We start from the raw sequence: 21,018 nt of genomic DNA, 5'->3' as shown, positions 1-21,018 counted from the left end.
AATATGTAACATTTCTGCAGTTAAAAAACCACAACTATACCTATATTCTATATTTTGTTAAGTTGTGTACTTATCTTTTTGTAAAGGCTTTCAGCCACGTTCAAACCCATAGAAATCAGTTTATTTTATTTTAATGACATGGGACGTTTCATTTCGTCACCTGTCACTGGCGTAATGTAACCTTTGACCCCTCTGGTTCCTCTAACTTCAGTCAAAACACAGATGATACGTTCGGAATGAAAAATGATCCGCAACCGTAGTACAGCTTGCTTTCTGCCACACAGCATCATGTTGTCGTTGAGTACATGCCAGTTACAACACAGTTATACCGCATGGATGTTAATTATTGATATATTTCAAAATTGATTGATCCAACTTAACGTTATGTTCTACGTTGACATGTAGCTGATGCTAATGCTCGGTGGGGAACGTTATAAGGTTACAACATCATTCAACACGTTCATGAAGTTATTTTAAGTATAATTGTTGTGACCAAGGTAAAGTAATATTAAACAGCCCTTGTCTAACCCACAATTAAGTTTGTCAGGTAGCTAGCGTTAACGTTATATACTGTATAGATAGAGGACAAAACTAATGCTAATTTATTCATGTTTTTCGGCCTCACTCCCCGCCGCTGCGGGACTTCACTCTGGACGAAAGCGGACAACAGCCACAGGGACAAGACACATGCACAGTTAGCCTGCATCCTGCCCTTAGTATTAACTTACTGCAGTTCAAACCCAACCAGCACAAACTCCAGCACCAGGTGCCTAAAGGCAGGAGCAGAAAATGTCATGTTCTGTTGGGAAAACAGACCATATGGCCCCAGGCACCCAGGTATGGCTGGCCATGATGTTGTGCTGAAATGTCCTTGTTAGTTTTAGTCATATTCATTCATTCATTAAAAATATCTTTTTTTGTTAGTCAAGTTTTAGTCGACTAAAGCTCTCAGCATTTGATTCTAGTTTTAGGCAAATGAGAACTCACTCTATCTTAGGCAAGTTTTAGTGAAAGCATCTGTGAAACAGGTGAGATAAGCCATCCCATTGGTGTAGGTGTATCTTCGGCTGTTATACTCGCCGGGTAGCCCTGAAGATAATGGGCGGCCAGTCCCAGCCGTGACGTGAGCCTCTCAGTGGTGTGGGGTCCCGTTACAACAAACCCTTTTCCTCACGGTGCTGAAAACGTGGTCAAAAACTCCACAAGGTACCTTCTAATACAATCCTTTTTCTCCTCTCATATGCTGTTTTGATGCGTAAAGCTACCGATAATACTAAACCATAACCTCCTGCATCTGCTTCAAAATAAATTAATTTTGATGCAAATGCCAAAACTGTTGAGAGTAACATTCAGGTTCAGCAAAATTAACCAAAACTTAGACTAAATATAATTTTTCATAAAATTGTATGTCGTGCTTTATGACAGGGAGTTTTTCTGAAACATTTATAACAGGAGGTTGTTTTGAGTAAAGCGCATTCCATTGGCTGTGGTATGGACACAGAGGACAGCTTGTCCATCATTGTTTCTCATCACAGCTGCTCATAGTGTGTGTGTAAATATGCATTATCTTGTCAAATATTTCCCTAATATTAGCTTCATGAGAAATATATTTCTCATGAAGCTGCTTATTCCATTTCTGGATGAACTAAATTTATCAAAGCTGAACAATTTGTCAAAATCAGTGCTGGAAAGTTACTAAGTAGAAGTTTGTGGTACTTTTTTAAACTTCTACTTTGCTACATTTGTACCTTTTAACACATTCACTTGGTACTTATAGTTACTTTTTACATGAAACATGAAAACGATATATATGCTTGAATGATATGATGCTCATATTACTGTAGGTGTTGCTGGTATGATGCCAATATTAACAGTCTGTCATTTTTGCTGAGAACCGCGCACAACACGGGAAAAATATAGGCTTAAAGACAAATCTCTAGAGGACGCCCCGCTGCAGGGCACTGCTCACACGGGCTGTGTGGCTGCTCTGACCTGTTCACATCTTTGAAAGCGATTTCACTCCATTCAGATCCCTTTTAGAGGATATAATTCCTGAGGTCCAGGACCTCATTCATCTCATAGCTGGCTCCAGCCACGTTTTGGCTTGTTTTCTCAGACTGTTTACTCCTTGAGGGATTTTCTGTGCTATAAAACCATGTAAACAAGGAAGAAGACACAGTGTTTTACTGTGTATTAGCTACCACTTACTGGATGTAAAGCTTCATGGGATTTCACATCAGAACCACAGTGGGAACTTCGTTAGCACTTAGAGCAGATGCCTTCTACAATCGGACACTTTACAAATAAGCAGCTCATTTTCTGTTCTTCACACACGCACACTGGAGGCCCAGCAGGAGTACTTTATGACACCAAAGACACAGAATAGGCCCTCGTGAGACCGAAGGCTTAACTTTTTCAGTCTAGTAGTAAAGTAGGTTCCTGACAGGTACACATCTGTTGCAATTTCCCTTGAAACAAAGGTCCCGTGGCGTTTTTTTCAGGATGTTACAGGAATTACAATTACAGTAATGTGTCTTACAATGCTGGCTAGTTCAGATTCAAAATAGAATGTTCAATCACAACTTGAATGGCATACATATTTGGCCATTTCCAATAAGGACCAACATTTTAAGTTATACTGCAGCTGTTGTGTATAATCTTCAACCCATAAAAGAGGATAAAACTTTGCTTGGACATATTTGCTAAAACAGCGTCAAGCCTCTAGGTGAGCATTTGCTCTTGCAGTGGATGACTGACATCTTGTGGTTGATGTTGCTTGGAAGCATGCTGTCCAATTTGGTGGTGCTTTACTGACTTGAGCATTTTTTCCCCTTTTTTTTTTATTTTTTTTTTTAACAAGGCCACACAGTGATTGCCATCAAGCTGTCTGTCCTTTTTGCAACATTCAACATGGACATGTTATGCTGTTACCTTTTGTATTCCGCTATGAAAGTAGACGCTACACTTGGAACGTGGATGCTAGTTATCCTAGCTTGCTATCATTAGCACCGACTCCCACTAGACGCTAGATTTATTTGTGTTATTTCCACAGCGTCAGAGTCCTCATCAGTTCCAGCAAACTCAGTGCTGTCTGGCTGTGTCTCTCTCTTATGAGTCCAGTAATTGTAATGCCATGACCAGCAATAGGTAGTCCTGGAACTTCAGCCTTATTACTTTGTGATTTTAACTACAACGCAAAGTAACATCGCGGAGTAAAATCACAGTTTGCATCACAGTTTCTGAGGCATTATGTTTTCAGGGGTTGTCCCACTATCGCAAACCTGATACCTCAGGAACGCATTGATGGGATTTCTGTAGATTTGGCACAAACATCTACTTGGACTCAAGGATGAACATACTATTTTTTGGTGGTCCTCACAAAAATACCTACACTAAAGATGGCCAAATGTAACATGAATGTCCAATAGGCTAAAATTAAAAAGTGATGCAAATGTTGATCCAAAAGTTCGAAGGTCAACTTCACTGTGACATCATAATTTTCTGCAAAAAACGGCTTTTCTTGACATAACTACACGCCATAAATCGGGAACAAAAGAGGAGACTGTGACCACATTTGGTCAGATACTGAATTGGGGGGCCCTAATCTGGGATGCCCACCTTGATTTTATAGATATTCTGTGCTACGGGGTTGAAGATGTGTGTGATGCAGCCAGGTTTTTTAATTTGTAGCAACATCCATATTTGAAGCAGTGTCTACTGTCAAGGCTGTTATGTTGTGTCTGTATCCTGTTCCTCTGGTAGTCCAACATAAGCTCATCGGTTTTGCTGATATTGAGAGGTCATATAGTCACAATAAATATTTCCTCAGATAGTAAATTATTATTTTACAGTATTTTAAGTGTTATGTACAGTTGGATGTTTCATGAGCTAAACCGGGTATCACTGTCACTAACCAAAGCATTAAGAGTTTGTTGTAGCATCCAACGTTATACTAACTTAAATTAACATAGAGTATTTAATGAAACCCAAGGACGCTTTACACAAGTACAGGGGGAGAAGGGTAAAGAAAAAAGTAGGCCAACACAAACACGGACTAAAACACTAATTGGAAGGGGGACGTGATTTAATGTCTGCTACTGACGTACAACCATATTGCACATTGTAAAGGTATTTTATGAATGAAATAGACATATTACATACTTTTGGGCTAATCTTGGGACATTTGCAATCCCATAATTGTCTCCATCTGTTGAAAGCCTGACCGAAGTTGAGTTGCGCTTTCGTCCGTTGTTTTTCACTTTCCCTTTTAGCTTTAATTTGTTGTTCTTGGTTTAATTGCGTTCCTTTCTCTGACAGCCCTGCCCCAGTATCAGCCAAAACTACAACAGATAACTTCTAAAATAACCATTAAATTACAATTAGGCCTAGCCTTGGACATGCAAACCCAGGCTTCTCCGGTGTTCAGCCAAAATCTGTGACCCATCAGAATGTGTGCTCTGTAGCGCCGTCTGCCTGTTGCAAATCATTTGGTGACTTTGTGGGAAAAATCGGACCCGAGCAACGGCGCTAATAAAAACAACGTGAAAATAGCGTTCTTTTCTGTTCTTGTTTGCTGTTACGGGTCCTTAATGACCATTTTATAAAAAATGACAGGGCTTCAGAAACACTAAAAAGTTACATATTGTCTCTCTAATTAAAGGTGCCCTGCCACACAAAACTTTTTTTTTACTTGCATTTTTTGAAATATGTGAGATCAATGTGTGTGTGTGTGTGTGTGTGTGTGTGTTTGTTATGTGGTGACCAATTACAACAGCTGGTCAGTCTGATGTCATGTTTCCTGAGCTCATTACTATTCATTAGCTCGCCCACCGCTGGATAAAGGATACTGATAGCCAGGCTCTTATTGGCTAGCTGTCAGCCAATCAGAGTCAAACAGCTAAGATTGTTTAATATTAATAAGAACTGGCACAAATGGAGCTGAGTCTTCCCGCAGGCTTTCTACACCACGCTAGAATTGCTTGACATAAGGTAACCAAGGCATTTTTTCCACAAAAAATGTTCCATGGTAGAATTTCAGACATTACCACAAGGTAATGACATACGTTTGGTAGGGCACCTTTAAGGTACATGATAATGCTTTTAAAGATTAAAAAATGTACCGTATGATGTCTGCAAAGAGTACAGATCCAGCGCCAAAAGGTACAATTCTACTCTTGAGTGTAGTTATCGAAGAGCTCTAGATTTTCAGCTGATCTGATATTCAAACAAACAACCTTTCTGGCCAGAAGTGTGCTCCTCTAATTTGTATGCTGCTGTTTTCTGCCAGTGTTTTTTACGTCAGCTCATTGTCTTCTTATAAAGAACATTATCGCTGCGTCCCCTTCTCTCAAACCTCAAAGGACATGGCGGAGGGAGGTTTGATGAAAGTGATAGAGGAACGGATGTTTTATGTCGAGTGAGACCAACAGGGTAAAGATTTGAAACTCTCTTGTGACTCCCTGGGCTTAGGTTTTCACCAACGTGAATCTCTCCTTCTAAATTATTTATAGCTGTCTTCCTTTTCTTTATTTTCTTTTCTCTCTCAGGCTCTCACACACAGATTTAAAGATAGAGAGAGGGAACTTTCCCTGTACTTGTACTCCTATTCCTTTTGGAGTGTGTCAATCTTGAGAAGTTTGGAGGGAATGGGATCCGCAGCTCTTAATTAATTGGAAGAAATCTAGGTGGAACTTCTCCCAGCCTTTTCACTTCTCCACCTCAGCAGGTTGTCCAACACGAAAACCTCTTTTCCTCTTCTGCTCACTGAGAGGCTAAGTGATCTAATCATATTACTCTTTTTCATCTTTCATTTTTTTGTTTACTTTCCTCTCTTGTTTGCCTCACATAGCTGCACAAATCAAATGGCCTTCCAACTCTGTGACAGTTTCTAATTAATCTCCCTGAGAAAAACCTGAGGCGTTTTCAGTAATGATGATTGCTTGGACAGCCATCATAGATGGAAAGCAACCAAGGAAAAAGATATCGTAGAAAGATGATATCACAAACCCATTTCCCATGAGCCAGGCCTTCAATAAATAGCTTGTAACTAGGAAATAATTCAATGAAATTGTAAAAAGGTAAGCAGAGCAATAGTTATCCATAACATGTACACCGTGCAGATGTGTAGTTATCATCCATTAATGTGTTTTTAAAGGTGTATTTCTGTCAGCTAAAATGTGATAAACATCACATTGCTCACTGGAACCTTCATTTATATGACATTCAGTTTATTGCTAGTTCCTGAACACTTGAGTTGATTGGCAATTACTGTAGCAGGAATAAACAGAGGAAAGGATTACACACTACACTACAAAGTGAGATACCATATACATACGTAAACCAGTATAATACCATGCTGGAGTATTTGTAAAGGTCAGATCCTACTTCAGGCATTAAGAATGGCTGCGATGTACCTTGCATACTTTGGTGCATTATATTGGACAAATGTAGAAGCTAATTCACTGTCTTTCTTGAAGGTTTTTCTATCAATGGCTAAGGGCATTTTTTTTAAAACCTACCACCTATTTATGCTTTCAAGGTGCACTATGTCAGACAATGGTGGCAATGGTTTTCTGACAAAACCAGCAACTGTTTGTAAGAGGCCGGGCCTAGAGAACTGTGTCATTTGTCATGTGGCCCAGTAGATTTCTGTTGGCAGGGCCTGATACCTACTGCAGGGCCTAGTGACAGGTCAGAAAATCATTTAACATGAATACTGGGCTTTCCACAAAAACCCTACCTTTGGCACATTTTTCTGTGTATTGGTCATCAGTTTGCCCCTGGGTAATTGTAGAAATCTAGACGCATCCTAGCAGAAGCTAATGTATTTTGCAGCTAGGGTCAGTCTATCAAATCTCTGTTGGCTTGGGAGCTGATTCTGATCAGGCCAATCACATCGTGTATAGAGTCGGTGGGCGGACTTAACATAAGGACGGCAGAGCTGCGACCGGTCCGCGTGAATTCCATGCTACTTGAAAACAAAGAAGATGGCTGCTGCTGCTGGCGAACAGCGGCCTTTTGAATCGGCGACTCCGGAAGACTTGGAGTTAATTCTTAAAAAAGGAAGATGTGTTTGTAGTTTTGCCGACCGGATAAAGGTTTAATCTGTCAATCAGTATTATAGTAGGGTTTATACTGGACTAGTCTCCCATTGCCAGACCTGTCTGGCTACACCACGGACATGATGGGATAGGCCAAAAGTACCCTAATCCCAATCAACTTAGTTCCGGACACAGCAACCCTGGCTCTGCAAAACGTCTCGGGATGGAACTTGTTTTTTTTTTTAAACATTTGCAGCCTGCAACATCCCATTTAGAGAGTAAATGTCGTAAAGATATTCTTTGTAAACAGTCATTCCCCGAAAGAACTAAGCAGGCCTGCCTTGTTGCATGATCCAAAATGTCTTCCGAACTTTTTAGCTCGGAAGTTTTTCTTGTTTCCCGTAGCAAAGGGAGTCAGCAGACAGAGAGCTGAAGGTGGTTTGGCGACGGATGCATTCCTTGTCTTTTAATTACTGATAAATACTGTACCACACTATTATACCTATCAGAAGTTACAGAAGAAAACTCTGTTGCCAAAAATGTGGTAATTATTCTCACTGTGAGAGCCAAAGGAAGGCTGCTTCCTGCAGCTCTGCAGATTTGTTCAGACACAACAGAGGTTATAAGGAGGAAAAACAGACAGAGCTACACAAAAAGAGAGTGGAGGAGAGGAAGAGAAAGCCCAGTGAACCACATTAACACTAAACACAAAGTACAGCCAGGCTGATAGGATTGTCAGTAGTTTTGTAGGTATTTGGTCAGAAATACAGATTAAAGATTGTGTGAAAGGTCAGGGATGACCAATTATTCCAGTTCATGACCATGAATTAATGTGCAAAGATTAGATGGCAATCCATTTAGTGTGGTGAAATGGTGAAACAACTGACTGACGTTACCATCCTTCTAATAAAGATAAAATAAAAAGCAGGCATCAGCTATAGACAGGAACAATATGAGTATGCTCCATTTTTCATAATGTGGCTCAGTTTTGGTTGAAATAAGATAGTTTTTCTATGTTTGAGCGGTCTGTTCATTTTCATGCTTGTAATGCACATTGTTCGACTGAAAGTAGTGCTCTCATTCCAGTTTCACAAAAGAATGTGGTGTCTCTTGTTATTGTTGAAGCGATTGGAAGGATAAAACATGATACCTAGATTGATATTGATGGCAGAGAGGTATCAGAGGAGACAAATGGCATGTGTCATTTTGGATCGAAGCTCTCTGTGCAAATTGTTGCAACACATTGTATCTTTTGTTGTTTCTCTCCCTGCTTATGATTAGTAAAAAAACAAAAAAAGTTTTCTCATTGGAGGTATGTATGGCGCAGTTTTGTGTGTGTGTGTGTGTGTGTGTGTGTGTGTGTGTGTGTGTGTGTGTGTGTGTGTAGGGTGTCTCTCTTCGCACAGTGCCATCATATGCCCATCAGGGTCAGACTGTTGCTTGGCAACAATGGCCAATGGACCCATGAAAGTGTTGCTTTTTACTGGTACTTCTCTCTCTCTCTCTCTCTCTCTCTCTCTCTCTCTCTCTCTCTCTCTCTCTCTCTCTCTCTCTCTGTCTGTCTCTCACACGCTGCCAGTCACCCTCTCTGTTCCAGTTCAGTTTGAATTCGGTGATAATAACGTTGTTTTGGATCGGCTGGGTGTGTTAAGAGGTGTGGTTGTTTTTCCCGTCGCCATGATAACTTCTGAAGTGATAATATGTCAAGGCTTTGTACTTGTCAGCATCATTTTGAGTTCTTTTTGAAGTGTTTCAACTTGTTTGCCCACTTGGACGACAACCTGTGGTTGCTGTGTCCAATTCAAAACAAGATGGAAACTGTAAAATGGCTGTGGTTATATTTTCATATTACATTTTCTTTCCTCCACCTCTGCTGCTTCTACAGCAAAAGCAGGAGGACAAACTAACACATGCAAAACAGGTGGAATATGAAGTACAAATGTCTTTATCTGTTAACAATCTTGTTCTCTGTCCTCCTTGTTGCTTCAGAGGGAATTATACAAAACAAAAAAAGCTACCTTACAGATTGCCCTTGCTCGGCTTTTGTGTTTTATAAGGTGGTGATCTCTGTTGAAGGAGGCTACAACTTGATGAATACAAAATGTGGCAGATCATGAATGAGGTTTTTTAATCCTTTGATTCTCTTATAGCTCTAAGTTAACAGTTTGAAATGGCATTATAGTTACATTATGGGAAAATATATTGTTAATGTTACCACAAAGTCAGTGAGTGAGAGAAAGTCTTGTTTGTTTGACCCACCCAGCACCCACAACCTGCCTCCTTATGGAACACGGGCGCTTAACTGTTGCGTAGACGCTATCAACATTGTAATGTTGACTATCGGTGCTTTCACAAAATATTTACCCAATGAGATTTTTGATAAATAATCATCAATAATGTTGATATATTGACTAAGCTGGTAAAGGCAAATAATAGAACCGCCATATTACGTTAACATGATATCCAAAATCTAAGAGGATATCTCGTCTCATATCTAAATATTGATAATATCGACATATATTGCCCAGCTCTACATAAATGTGTCTGTCTGTGTGTGCGTGCGTCACTCTCCTTGTCCATCTGTTGGTCTCTCTCTCCGTGTCTCGCTGTGAAAAGTCAAGACGGACAAAATCACCATGAAACTAAGTGTGTGTTTTATTTTTGTAAAATATCCGGCTGGACTGTAGTTTTCCTGTATGTGATTACCAGCCTGGCTGCACACACAAACCACGTCCACGTTGTTCCTCCAAAGAAATGTTTCAAACTTTGCACTCTCCACTCAGTATAAATGCATTAAGTTTATCTGCTCCCCTGCTTCAGATTTTTTTTTTTTGTTACATATATTTAGAAATGTAAATGTCTATATCCATCATCCATCATTAGTAGGAGCACAGGATGTCCTGTCTTTTTGGATAGGACATTCTCTCTCATTCTCTCCCTGCCCTTGTCTCTGCAGTGATAACTAAAAACAGTTTCTCATTATTCCTATGATGAAATTACTTTATTTTGTTTTTATCTTTTTTTATTGTTGTGTTGCTCTGATGCTGCATTGCTTATTTTTTAAATATTATTCAGCCCTGATTTGCAAGAGTTGCAGCGGACCTGCAGTTTTCTGTGAATTTGTTCAAACATGTGGAGCATAGAAACTATTAGGCACTAATTTTGTCACTCCTAGATTACTTTGCCATTATTTATAGAGATGCCACTGCTTCCACTCTCAAACCCCTGGACTCGGTTTATCACTCTGCCCTCAGATCCATTACGGCAGATCACTGTGACACCCACCCCTGTACTCTGTATAAGACAGTTAATTGAACCTCTCTGGCACAAAGGCACGTCTTTTCATCCATAAAACTCTTGTTGAACTGTCACCACCATGTGTGGCATTTGCACGTTTTAAGATTGTAATTCCATATCACTTCACTTCTGTGTGTGATTGTTTTCATTAAGTAGTATTTACTTGTTTTGTGCTTCATGTTTAACGCATCTTACATCTCGGCTTCATTGAAAATGAGGGAAACCCCAATGATTTCCAACTGTAACCCTAATCCTAATCCCGCCAAAAAACAAATCGAAAAAAACAGTAAGCCTTATCCCACCAACCAACCAAGGAAAAATGTAGCCACGATATCCCCCAATAATATATATAACTATATACTATATAGTATATATATATATACTATAACTCACCCAACTAACCAACAAAAATAATCAAAACTCTAATTCTGATCCTTATCTAAATCCTAAATCTAACAATCCAACTGAGGCTAAAATGTGTAGCTATTACCATTAAGGAAGATCCATACAGTGTCACTAATATTTGAAGTAAGCCAGCATACACTATACCAAATACTGGAGCTGGCACACAATTAAATGCATTAAATATTAATGTCACAAGCTACACCTGTGTTTGTTAGAATGAACACGTACATCATCTAATTAGACTCATGTGGAGGAGCATACTAGCAGAATGTCCTCCCCATTGAGTATTTCCCTTTCCCATTTGTTACTTCTTCTGGTAGTTATATCATGAGATCACTGCTGTTAGATATTATATTATATTATATTGCATAAATCATTCTTGGTCACGGCCACATTAAGCCATGACTTAACCAAATGAGTTCATTAAATTAATTGCAAATTTAGATGGACTTTTAAGTTGAAAGTATTGGCTTGAAAGTCAGTTTAATTATTATTGAATTTAATGTTTTCAGCGTTGGGCATAGCAGAACCATACACTAATGACTAATGAATGTTTAGGGCTTTTAAAACCGTAGTTAAGAGGAGTAGAAACTCACAAGCCTCCATTCTATTGGCGTGTTTACCTTGGACAGCAAGATGGGGAAAATGGAACACAAAAGGCCCCAAAAAAACGTTTGAGTTAGGGACAATACATGACCTTGAAGTTAACAAATGGCCCTTCAGAAACAGCATGGACCAACCTTTGTACAGCTGCTGTTCCAGTCAGTGGATGGATGTAGGACTGCTTTGTGGTCACAATAATTACTAAATATTCATGCCAGGCTGAAATAATTAGTTGGCACTTGTTTATTGGCTCTGTCATGGGACAGTCAATCAGTCCTGCGAGTGAGTTTCCTTCTCTGGTATTTCTCTCGGCATGACTCTAAAAACACAATCTGGGTTCACCTGATTACTTACAGTATTACATTTTAAGGTGGTAGACCTTTGCTGACCTGTACTATAGAGCTCAATAGTGTGTGGTCCAGAAGTGAAAATCCCATTCATTTTCTCCATTAGGATTTTGATTATCAGCCATAATGTCTAAACTACCCAAGGTAAAGTCACCATAAGCTACAACATTTTAAAAACAAAGGTTTATGCTTCTGTAGAAGCTACAAGTATATATGAAATAACCTTGTTTTAAGAAAACCATGTTATATTCATGATATCGCGAATACTGCCACAATCCTAAGCCTAACAGTGATGGTCTTTGATAGGTTGAGCTCGCTGTTACCATGGAAATGGTTCCCGAGCCCACGGGCCGCTCTAGCGAGCTGCTACCACTGAAGTCGATGATCGCTAATGTACAATCAGTCAAACGTTCTATGGTAACCAACAATGCTCCCCAACCGTCTCTCTTCATTTTCCTCAGTTTTTCTCCTGCTTTCACCCTGTCATGGAAACCCATCTTTCTACCTCCTCTTTCCTCCCTCAAAGTCTATTTTCTATCATTAATTTCTCCAAATTCCATATATGTCTGTTTAAATCCATCCAACCTCATCTATCCATGGTCATGTTTGACAGAATCTGCAGCATCAATGTTAGCTTCTCTACTGCAGATGTCAGCAATCCGTACCTTTCACTGCCTGACTATCCACGATAAATGTGGGTTGTCAAAAACCAAAACCAAATTGATTTATTTTCCTTATTATCTTGCATAGTTATCATGCTAGTCTATGCAGTGTTTAGCGTTCAGGTACCGATTTTGTTTTACTGCATTAAAACTTTTGACAGCACTTATTCCAGTTCACTGAATCAGAGCTTGGAACAAGCTATTTGAACTTTCCAATGGTTTCGACACGGTTGAGTCAGAACACTTGATGAGAAATTACCTTAAGCACTCGTGAGCATTAGAGCTGCTAGTCGGCTGTAGCACCCTCTGATCGTGCTGGGCAGCTCCCAGGAAGCTGACAGTGGGTGGCTGTGCTTACTGGCCGAAAGTGGAGTCACGATCGCAGCTGAAAGAGAGCAAGTGGGCTTTGTCAAAGTTGAATTGGCTTCGATGTTCCTTTTGTATCAGGCTGCCTTCATTTAGTTGTTTTATGTTCACTAATGATCAAGCAGATTGTTTGACACACTTGGTTATGGTTGTAGACATAGGCTCTACGCAGGGCCTAGGTAAGTGGCTTACGCTGGATTTATACTTTGTGGCAACTCGAGAGTCAGTACTGTGTTGTGTGTGTGTGTGTTTGTTTGTGTGTGTGTGTGTGTGTGTGTTAGGGCTATGATGATTTGCAATATGAAACCGAAATCGCAACACTTAGGTCCACGAACTATTGGATTTATTGGAATTTCTGAGATAGAATTGGTCATATCTTACATTATGAGATAAAGTTTAAGTTACATAATAGGGATGTCGCTGAGAGCCAGGACAGAGCTGTGTAGGTGAAGCGTGACACAGAAGAAGATGACGAGGACAAGGAGGTGGAGGGTGATTAAGGAGGAGCATTGAAGAGAAAAGAAAAATAAGGATTTAGGGCCAAGAAGAGAAGAGAGTTTAACTTTGGGGTTCTGGAGGTAGAAATCACCATCAGCTCACCATCAGGAACAGAGGAGAGGGGAGGAAACAGAACTGAACTGAGAAAGAGAAGTGTTTTTTTTGTTCCAAATAACTAAAGTTATAAAATATTCTACAGCTAATTTTAATGTCAAGGAGTAAGTGTGTATGTGTGTTTTCAAAGGTGAGCGAGGACAGTGAAAGACTTCCACTGCAGAATGCTAATCATCTGTCTCAGGTGTTTCCACCCACCTGTCAATCAAAGTAATAGGCTACTTTTAAGTTTGGAGGAGAATTAAAAATATGCTCTAATGGTGTGTGTGTGTGTGTGTGTGTGTGTTTGTGCATGCAGATATCTTTATATGTCTTGTTACTGTAAATCTAAGCAACCAACTGGGAAGTAATTTTCAGCCAATCCTCCTTGTGATATGTAAATTAGCTTGTGGGTGATTTTATTTTGTGTTTGTCTCCTATAATATCTCCTTGCAGAATATTCATATCACATATACCAACAGATGCACTGTCTAGTGTAATAAAAATCTAACTGACTAGTGACAAAATACTAGTAATGCGATCATTTTATAAGTGAAGGGGAGAACAACTTCATATTTAGTACTTACATTAACTGATCTAGTTGTCTAGTCTGTCGTCCTACATGGAGGTTATGTCAGTTTCTTTTCCAACGCTTTTAGCTTGGCGCTGGAGGTCTAGGTAAGCAGTTAAGCATTCAATATTTAGTTGAATCAATACTTCTGTGTCAGTCTCAGCACAAAGAAAACAATGCAGGGTTTACCCAGCCAGAAATGGGTGTGATTTGTGGATGTAGCTTGTAGCACAGGCTCTTTGTAGTATTTGCACACACAGACCCACAGCCCGTAGTTACTGTTAAATGGTTTGAAAAGTTCAATAAAAAAAATGGATTTAAGGCTTTTGACCTATTGAAAGCGTCCACTGGCTGAGGAAGCACTCCAAGCATAGTCCACATCATTTGACCTTTGCACGTTGGATAATTTAAACTTACAGCCGTCAACATGGCAAAACAAGACAGTGGGACTGCACTAATAGATGTCAATTGCTTGTGTCTGAGAATGCATTTGAGAGGGAGAGAAGGAAGGATGTAAAGGGAAGAGAAAAAGAGATGGAAGAAGATGGTGATTAAAATGGACAGGTTGCAGGAAGGGAAGCGCTAAAGATTATAGAGTCTGCAGTGGCACCACTGAGATGATTACATGTTAAATGGTAATATTAAATTATAATTAAGAAATGGATATATTCAAAATACTTCATTTGAAGGGGTGTGCATGACACTGACACGACACCTGTCTTGAAAATGAATGAGTCTTTGTGAATGCATCCCACTGCCTCCCTGATCTCTCTCTCTGAGACTTTTGTGTCTTGTGTGTGTCTTTGTAGTCTCGACACAATGGATTGTAAAAATGGGAATAAAGGCCCGGGAGAGACTATCCAACCTCGCCTGGTTTCACACCTCTGCACTGGCTAATCACTCTGCAAAGTGGCTGTGATTGGATGGTCTTGTCTCGAGAAGATTGTCTGTTGATGTTTAAAAAAAGAAAAGAAAGAAAAGATGATGTGGGATACATGCTACATTTATCTGTGGATGAATGGTGAACTACGTTTTTGCATCATTTTGCTTTCAACATTCTTCTTCTCTGTCGTGCAGATAAAATAGAGAATGGAGATGTGTACCAGAGGAGGAGAGGACCTCATTCGCTCAGCTCGGAGGGACAGGAAACAGGAAATAAACAACAGGAAGGGGTTGGGCGGACAGGAAGCAGCTGGCGACGAATCGTTCTACTCATCGTTGCCATCACCATCCACAACATCCCAGGTGAGTACGAGCCACATGGTTGTCTGAAGCAGCTGCAGTAGGGAATTTGTCCATGTCACTGATAAAATAGTGCAGTTCAATTGAATTCTTAGAATGCGCTTCCACTCTATCAATGCTGTTCAGAGAATAAGTCACCCTGCAAAGTCACGTGGGGGTAAAACAAGGATAAGTCTGAAATTGTTGTTGTTACTTAAGTAACACAATGTTAGTACAATCAGTAAAGTGTACCTTGGGTATTAAAAGAACTTGCTGCTTGAGAATCCTCACAATTTAGAAACTGGAAATGCATCAAAAGCGTTGCGTATCTTGTGTGACTGTATCTTGTTGGGTAGTTTATGTTAATACATATTTTATAAACTACATGTGTTTTATGTGCACGTAATTAGTAATGTAAGCTGTCAGATAAAAAAGTAGAATATTTCCCTCTGACATGTAGCGGAGTTTGAGGGTTCGCGTCAAGGTAAAAAGTGACTCGTGATATAGCAGCCTCGAAGGTAGCTTAGAAGATCTCTCCACCCGTCCTCCACAGTTGAATCTCAGTTTACTTTTGCAGAGCGATAGCGGAAGAAAAAAAAGCGGAGTCTGTAAAACCCAGCATTAGAACCGCCGTTGAGACTCAATAAGGAAAAACACTTTGAGCCGGGTAGAGAGCACCTCGAGCTGTCGGTAGTTTGAGCCAACATTACGGTTAAGATTAGGTGGCAAAAACTGAGCGTTATGCGGCAACGACAGTTAAGTTTAGGCCCCACACCAATAGGGGTGGGGGCAAAAATTGATACAGCATATCGCAATATTTTTAGTGGCTAGTGGCTGGTACACAGGAGCCAAGTATGGATCTTTTATTATATATGTGTTGGTCAGTTCGTCGGCTTGACAATCCCATTTTTCAGCAATAAAACTGAAGTGCTGTGAACAAACAAAGAAATTTATCTTTTTAGATAAAACAGATGTTGACAACGCTTCCTTTTGGAGACATCTAAAAAAAAATTAAAATGTTGGAAAAAAGGTTATACATTGCATTATATCGCAGAATCATGCAATAGGTGTAAAATCGCAATAATATCGTATTTTGGCATGAGTATTGTGATGATATTGTATCGGGAGGCGTCTGGTTATTCCCACCCCTACAAAGCTACTAGGTAAGATTAGGAAAAAGATTGTGGTTTGTATTAAAAAACTTCCAAAGATGTGCATTACCCTCGTGTAAGTCTTTTATTTTCCCAGAGGAAGCAAACTCCGCTCCCTAGTTTTCCCAATGTCATCACCTGATCAATTCAACACCACAACTAAAGGAAGGCCAAACAATTTACCATTCATTTAGAAAGACTCATCTGGTACTGAGCTCCACAGAACTCCCGGCCATGGACTGCCATATTCCAGGACCAAATCTGGGCTGACAGTTTGAATATTTATGGTGAAGAATCTTGTCAAATAGACAGGTTTGTCCTGGAACACGCATTGCATTATTGAACACTACAAAGATGCCATTCAGTCAAGTCTAATGAGCTAATTACACTAATGACGTGTCAATCAAACATCAAAGGTGATCTCTAGGGAAGAAAGCTGTGTTCAATATTCAAAAGCACACACTTGAGAAAGGACACAGATGATTTGATTGATGTAAAGAAAAACAACAGGGAAGCAGTTAAGTCATTTTTGACATTTTTAGGAGAACCAACTCAACACCTATTTACTACAAAGTCACAGCTTTAAGGGTATGTTCAGACTGGACGTGCTGTGATGATAGCTCAGTTCACAACGACAAAACAACGACACGACACAACGACAGATCACTTTGGTCTTGTCAGTGGAACATTTGGAGGCTTTTAAAAAGTAAACTTTCCATTCAGAATCTTATTGGTGTCCATCTCAGCGTCCCGAGCTCGCCATCCACTCAAAACGTAACGTTACTACTCTTTGGCCGGCTCACAAGCCCAAACGATGTGTGTGTGTGTGTGGTGTGTGCCGTGCCTGTTGTTTTGTTTGCAGTCTAGCTAGATCCGGTGGGTGTTGTAGTTTTTCTAACGTTACTAGTTGTTGCAACAGCACGTGAAAAAAACTACAAAGTTTGCTAGGCCAGAAAGAACGTTAATCTCGCCGTAAAAAAACAGACGCCGTTAAAATGGGTTTGTGTTAACGCTGTTACTAACGCGTTTAACTGACAGCACACAGGCGTGCAGCAGCATACAAACATGCAAAAGATGTATCCACAGTACAGTATAACAGAATATTCAATCAATAAAATGTTCTCACTATTTCCTCCTGCAGCATTTCAAATACTGACTGACCTTTGTTTTTTTTGTACTTTTTGTGTAATCTTGAGAAAACACAACAATCATAGTCTGTTGTTTTGATGACTATAATGACAAGTTTATAAGTAACAATAACAATTTTGTAAAAATCGCAGAAACTACAATTTTGATGAATGTCATTGGAAGTAAAAAAAAATGTTTGTAAGGGTCTCGCATATCTGTATAGCGCAGTCTCATAATGTCTCTCTGATCAGGCTTCTTTTTGATTTCACAAAACATATTATTGCTTCCATTACCACTACATTAATCAGATGATTTGATTAAATGTGGAAAAGGCATCAAGAGCAGAGCATTGAGCTGCGGACAATTAGCAATTCAACACATCATTGTAGCACTCTTAATGAATAAGAATATGCATTTTTACTAGTTTGGATGATTTACCGCTGTGCACTTGAGTAAAACACTCAAGCCTTCTTTCTATTCATAACAGCAACATCATATTCATAGTGAAGAGTGATTGTTTGCTGCAAGAAGTGTGGATAAAAATCAAATTAGGGACACATGTTGTGTGTAGGAGATGAATAAACAGTTGTACTCTTCTACATATGAATTTGAATGCAAGAGAAAACTGTTTACTAGTCACTGAATACACTTTAGTTCTCATAATTGAAAAATCTACATGCATAAAGGGCTTTTATACAAACACGCTTACATACAGATTGCCATGCTCATCCTCATGCAGATTTAATGAGACACATGTGAACAGACGCACACATTTGAAGCCTCCTGTGAGTCTGGTAATAAAAAAAATAAAAAACACATTAAGCACATACAATAACTTATTAATGGTTCCAATGGCAGGCATCGTTTTCACGCTTCCCATTTGTTGTGTATGTGAGCAGCGGGGCAATGTATTCTGGTAGCATCCCAGCACGTTCAAGAAGCAGGGCGTCCAGTAACCGCTCCTCATTTGCATAAAGCTAGTTATGCAATCGAGGCGCTCCCAGTACGACTCGCGACTCTCGGAAACTCATGAACATTTTTTTAAACTCACCATTGTTGATCTAAAATAAAGACAGATATAGCAACATGTAAATCTTCTTTCTTGCATAAAATGCTTTTATAAACACATTTGGGTGAACTATTTTTGTAAAATAGGAGCGAGTTACCAAACTAGCCGACATGCTGGTCTGTTTTGAAATCTGGGCACAGACAGCCCATGAGGGAAGCGTTTGTCCAATCAGGTGCAGCCATTCTGGTTGTAGGAGGGTGTAGCCTGTTTTCCTTGCTTGTCAGTGGTCGTTGAGGAGATGCCAAGAAGGGGGGTTATCCCACAGTCTACCATAAGTGAGTGTTTCAAGTACAAAAAAAAAATCTGATTTAACCCAATTAACCCCTTTTTTTTTAAATGTGTTTCTTTAAAGTCACACTGTGTAGTTTCTGTCCCCCAGTGAGGAATTCTAAATATGAAGCCTTCCTTGACTGCACACCAAATCTATAAAATCAAGTATATAGTATAGAGGATGTTGAAAAAGAATGATAATTACATATAGGATATATAATATGACAATTATATATATAGTATATATAATTTTCATGCCAACAACGTACAATGAAGCCTAACTTGAAGCCATCTTTGAGCCCTTCTTCTTGAATAGACTACTACTATTACTATAGACAGCCTACAGCTCACTGCTGAAAGACTGTAACGTACGACGTGATCACTCAGATCTCCACTTATAGACGCACCACACAAAGAATAAGGGATAAATTAACAAAGATTGCCGCTGCTCAGAGGATAATAAGCCGGTTGGGATCACATGTGTGCGTCCTTCAAACCTGCAAGTCCTTTAAGTAATCCATTTCAAGTGGCTGGGTTAACATGGGTAAGTCTCAGTTTGTGTTGATTCTAGAGTCCGCTTTTGCCAAAGTGGTAGTTTTTTACCACACCTGCAGTCGTAAAGGTCTTTTCTTTATGGTGCCCACTGTATATTACCGAGTTAGCGTTATGGAAGTTGTATAGTCGCAATAAATATTTTCCTCAGACAGAAAATCATTAATTTACAATAAGAGAACACGATGCAGATGAATCGTTGCATTTCAGGTGTTGCATACGTAGCCTTTTGTGGATCTGTCACTGTGTGACAAGCCAAAGCATTAAGAGATTGTTAAAGAAACCAACGTGATAGTAACATGAAGCCCAAGGACACTTTACACAAGTACGGGGTACAAAAAGAAAAGAGTAGGCCAACACAACAGACTGCAAATAAATAAAACCGAGCGCTAAATGGAAGGGGGACGTAATTTAATGTCGGCTAGTGACAAAGAATCACATTGCGCATTGTGTAGTTATTTTATGAATGAAATAGACATATTACCAATACTTATCCTGAGGGCCAATTCAGGGTCAGTTTTGGATAATTTACAATTACGTAATTGTCTCCATTGTTGAAACCCCGACCAAATGTGACTTGGGTTTCTTTCACTTTCCCTTTTAGCTTTCAGTTGTTCTTTGTTTAATTTCCTTCTTTTCTGTGATAGTCCTGCCCCAATATCAGCCATAACTACATCAGATTACTTCTAAAATTAAAATTAAAATACATTTAAGCCTACATAACTAAATCTTCTGCTACCTTTTACCTGGCTGTATACAATAACACAGGCTTTTCTGGTGTAATGATTTGTAACCCATCAGAATGTGTGCTCTGCAGCGCTGACTACTTGCTGAAAATCATTTTGTGACTCGGGCAAATGCATTATTAAGGCATTAAAAAACTATATAAAAATAGGCTTCTTTTCACTCTTATTATCAGAAGAAAAAGTTTCTGAAACATTTTAATGTTACGTATAGTTACAAGTATCAAAAAGAGAAGTCTGCGTTTGTTTTGACGTACACATCGGGTGCAAAGTTGGAAAACAAAATCAGCCAAATTCCTACAGTCCTAGTTTACTCACTAACAGCCCCGCTGACAACATGTCTGCTGCATTAATAAAGACTCATCGTGTCATCAAAAATGCAATTGTTCATCCAAATTTACTTGGCCGTTTTAGTTATTGTGCTTTATGGGCCAAAGATTTTGGCAGCCGTTTGGTATCCCGAATATTTAGTCTGTCATCTGTATGCCAATAAAGGCCTCCGCGGATTGTTTGTAAAATATTATTTATTTTTATTAGACATTAAAGACCTTTTGTATGTTTCTTTGAATTTGCTCACGGCGGGCCCCTGATTGTAGTGATCCTCCAGAGATTGTAGAGGCATTTTTTTAACCACAAGTGTGTGTTTGTGTGCAGTGTGTTCATATAAGTACGAGTGTCTAGGCTGTGCTGTGATGTAAGAGGTCTAGTTACCCATTGTTTCTAAATGATTATCAGTACTAATAAAAGAAAAAAGTCATTTGTACCATGCGTAGTAACATGTAGTGGGAACTATCCTTTTGCATTTTGTGTGTTATGTGTAATTTTGCTGTCCCCAAATTGCAGTAAGAGGGATTCATTTGGCTTAAGTGCTTCTTCACCCAGTCATCATGTAATTTAACATTGGCTTAATACATTAACCACCTTGCATTCTGCCTCTTAGTAGCTCTGTGATAACCACAATTTGTGATTCAGGCTAATGAAAGAGGTCTGTTTTTACATTTA

The 21,018-nt window shown here is 39.4% G+C and overlaps 1 protein-coding gene across 2 annotated transcripts in view; it reads left to right on the top strand.

Annotated features, from left to right (window-relative positions):
• Window positions 1-21,018, top strand: part of LOC117937411 (zinc transporter ZIP11-like) — a 105,270-nt gene that overhangs the window by 72,359 nt on the left and 11,893 nt on the right. For both annotated transcript variants that reach the window (XM_034861380.1, XM_034861379.1), the window contains exon 6: window positions 14,960-15,127. In XM_034861380.1, the coding sequence (XP_034717271.1) occupies window positions 14,960-15,127 (168 nt within the window). The remainder of the gene's footprint in view (window positions 1-14,959; window positions 15,128-21,018) is intronic.

Source organism: Etheostoma cragini, chromosome 21 (assembly GCF_013103735.1).
Source record: "Etheostoma cragini isolate CJK2018 chromosome 21, CSU_Ecrag_1.0, whole genome shotgun sequence".
Lineage (NCBI taxonomy): Eukaryota > Metazoa > Chordata > Actinopteri > Perciformes > Percidae > Etheostoma > Etheostoma cragini.
This window is presented reverse-complemented; position numbering and strand designations above follow the sequence as displayed.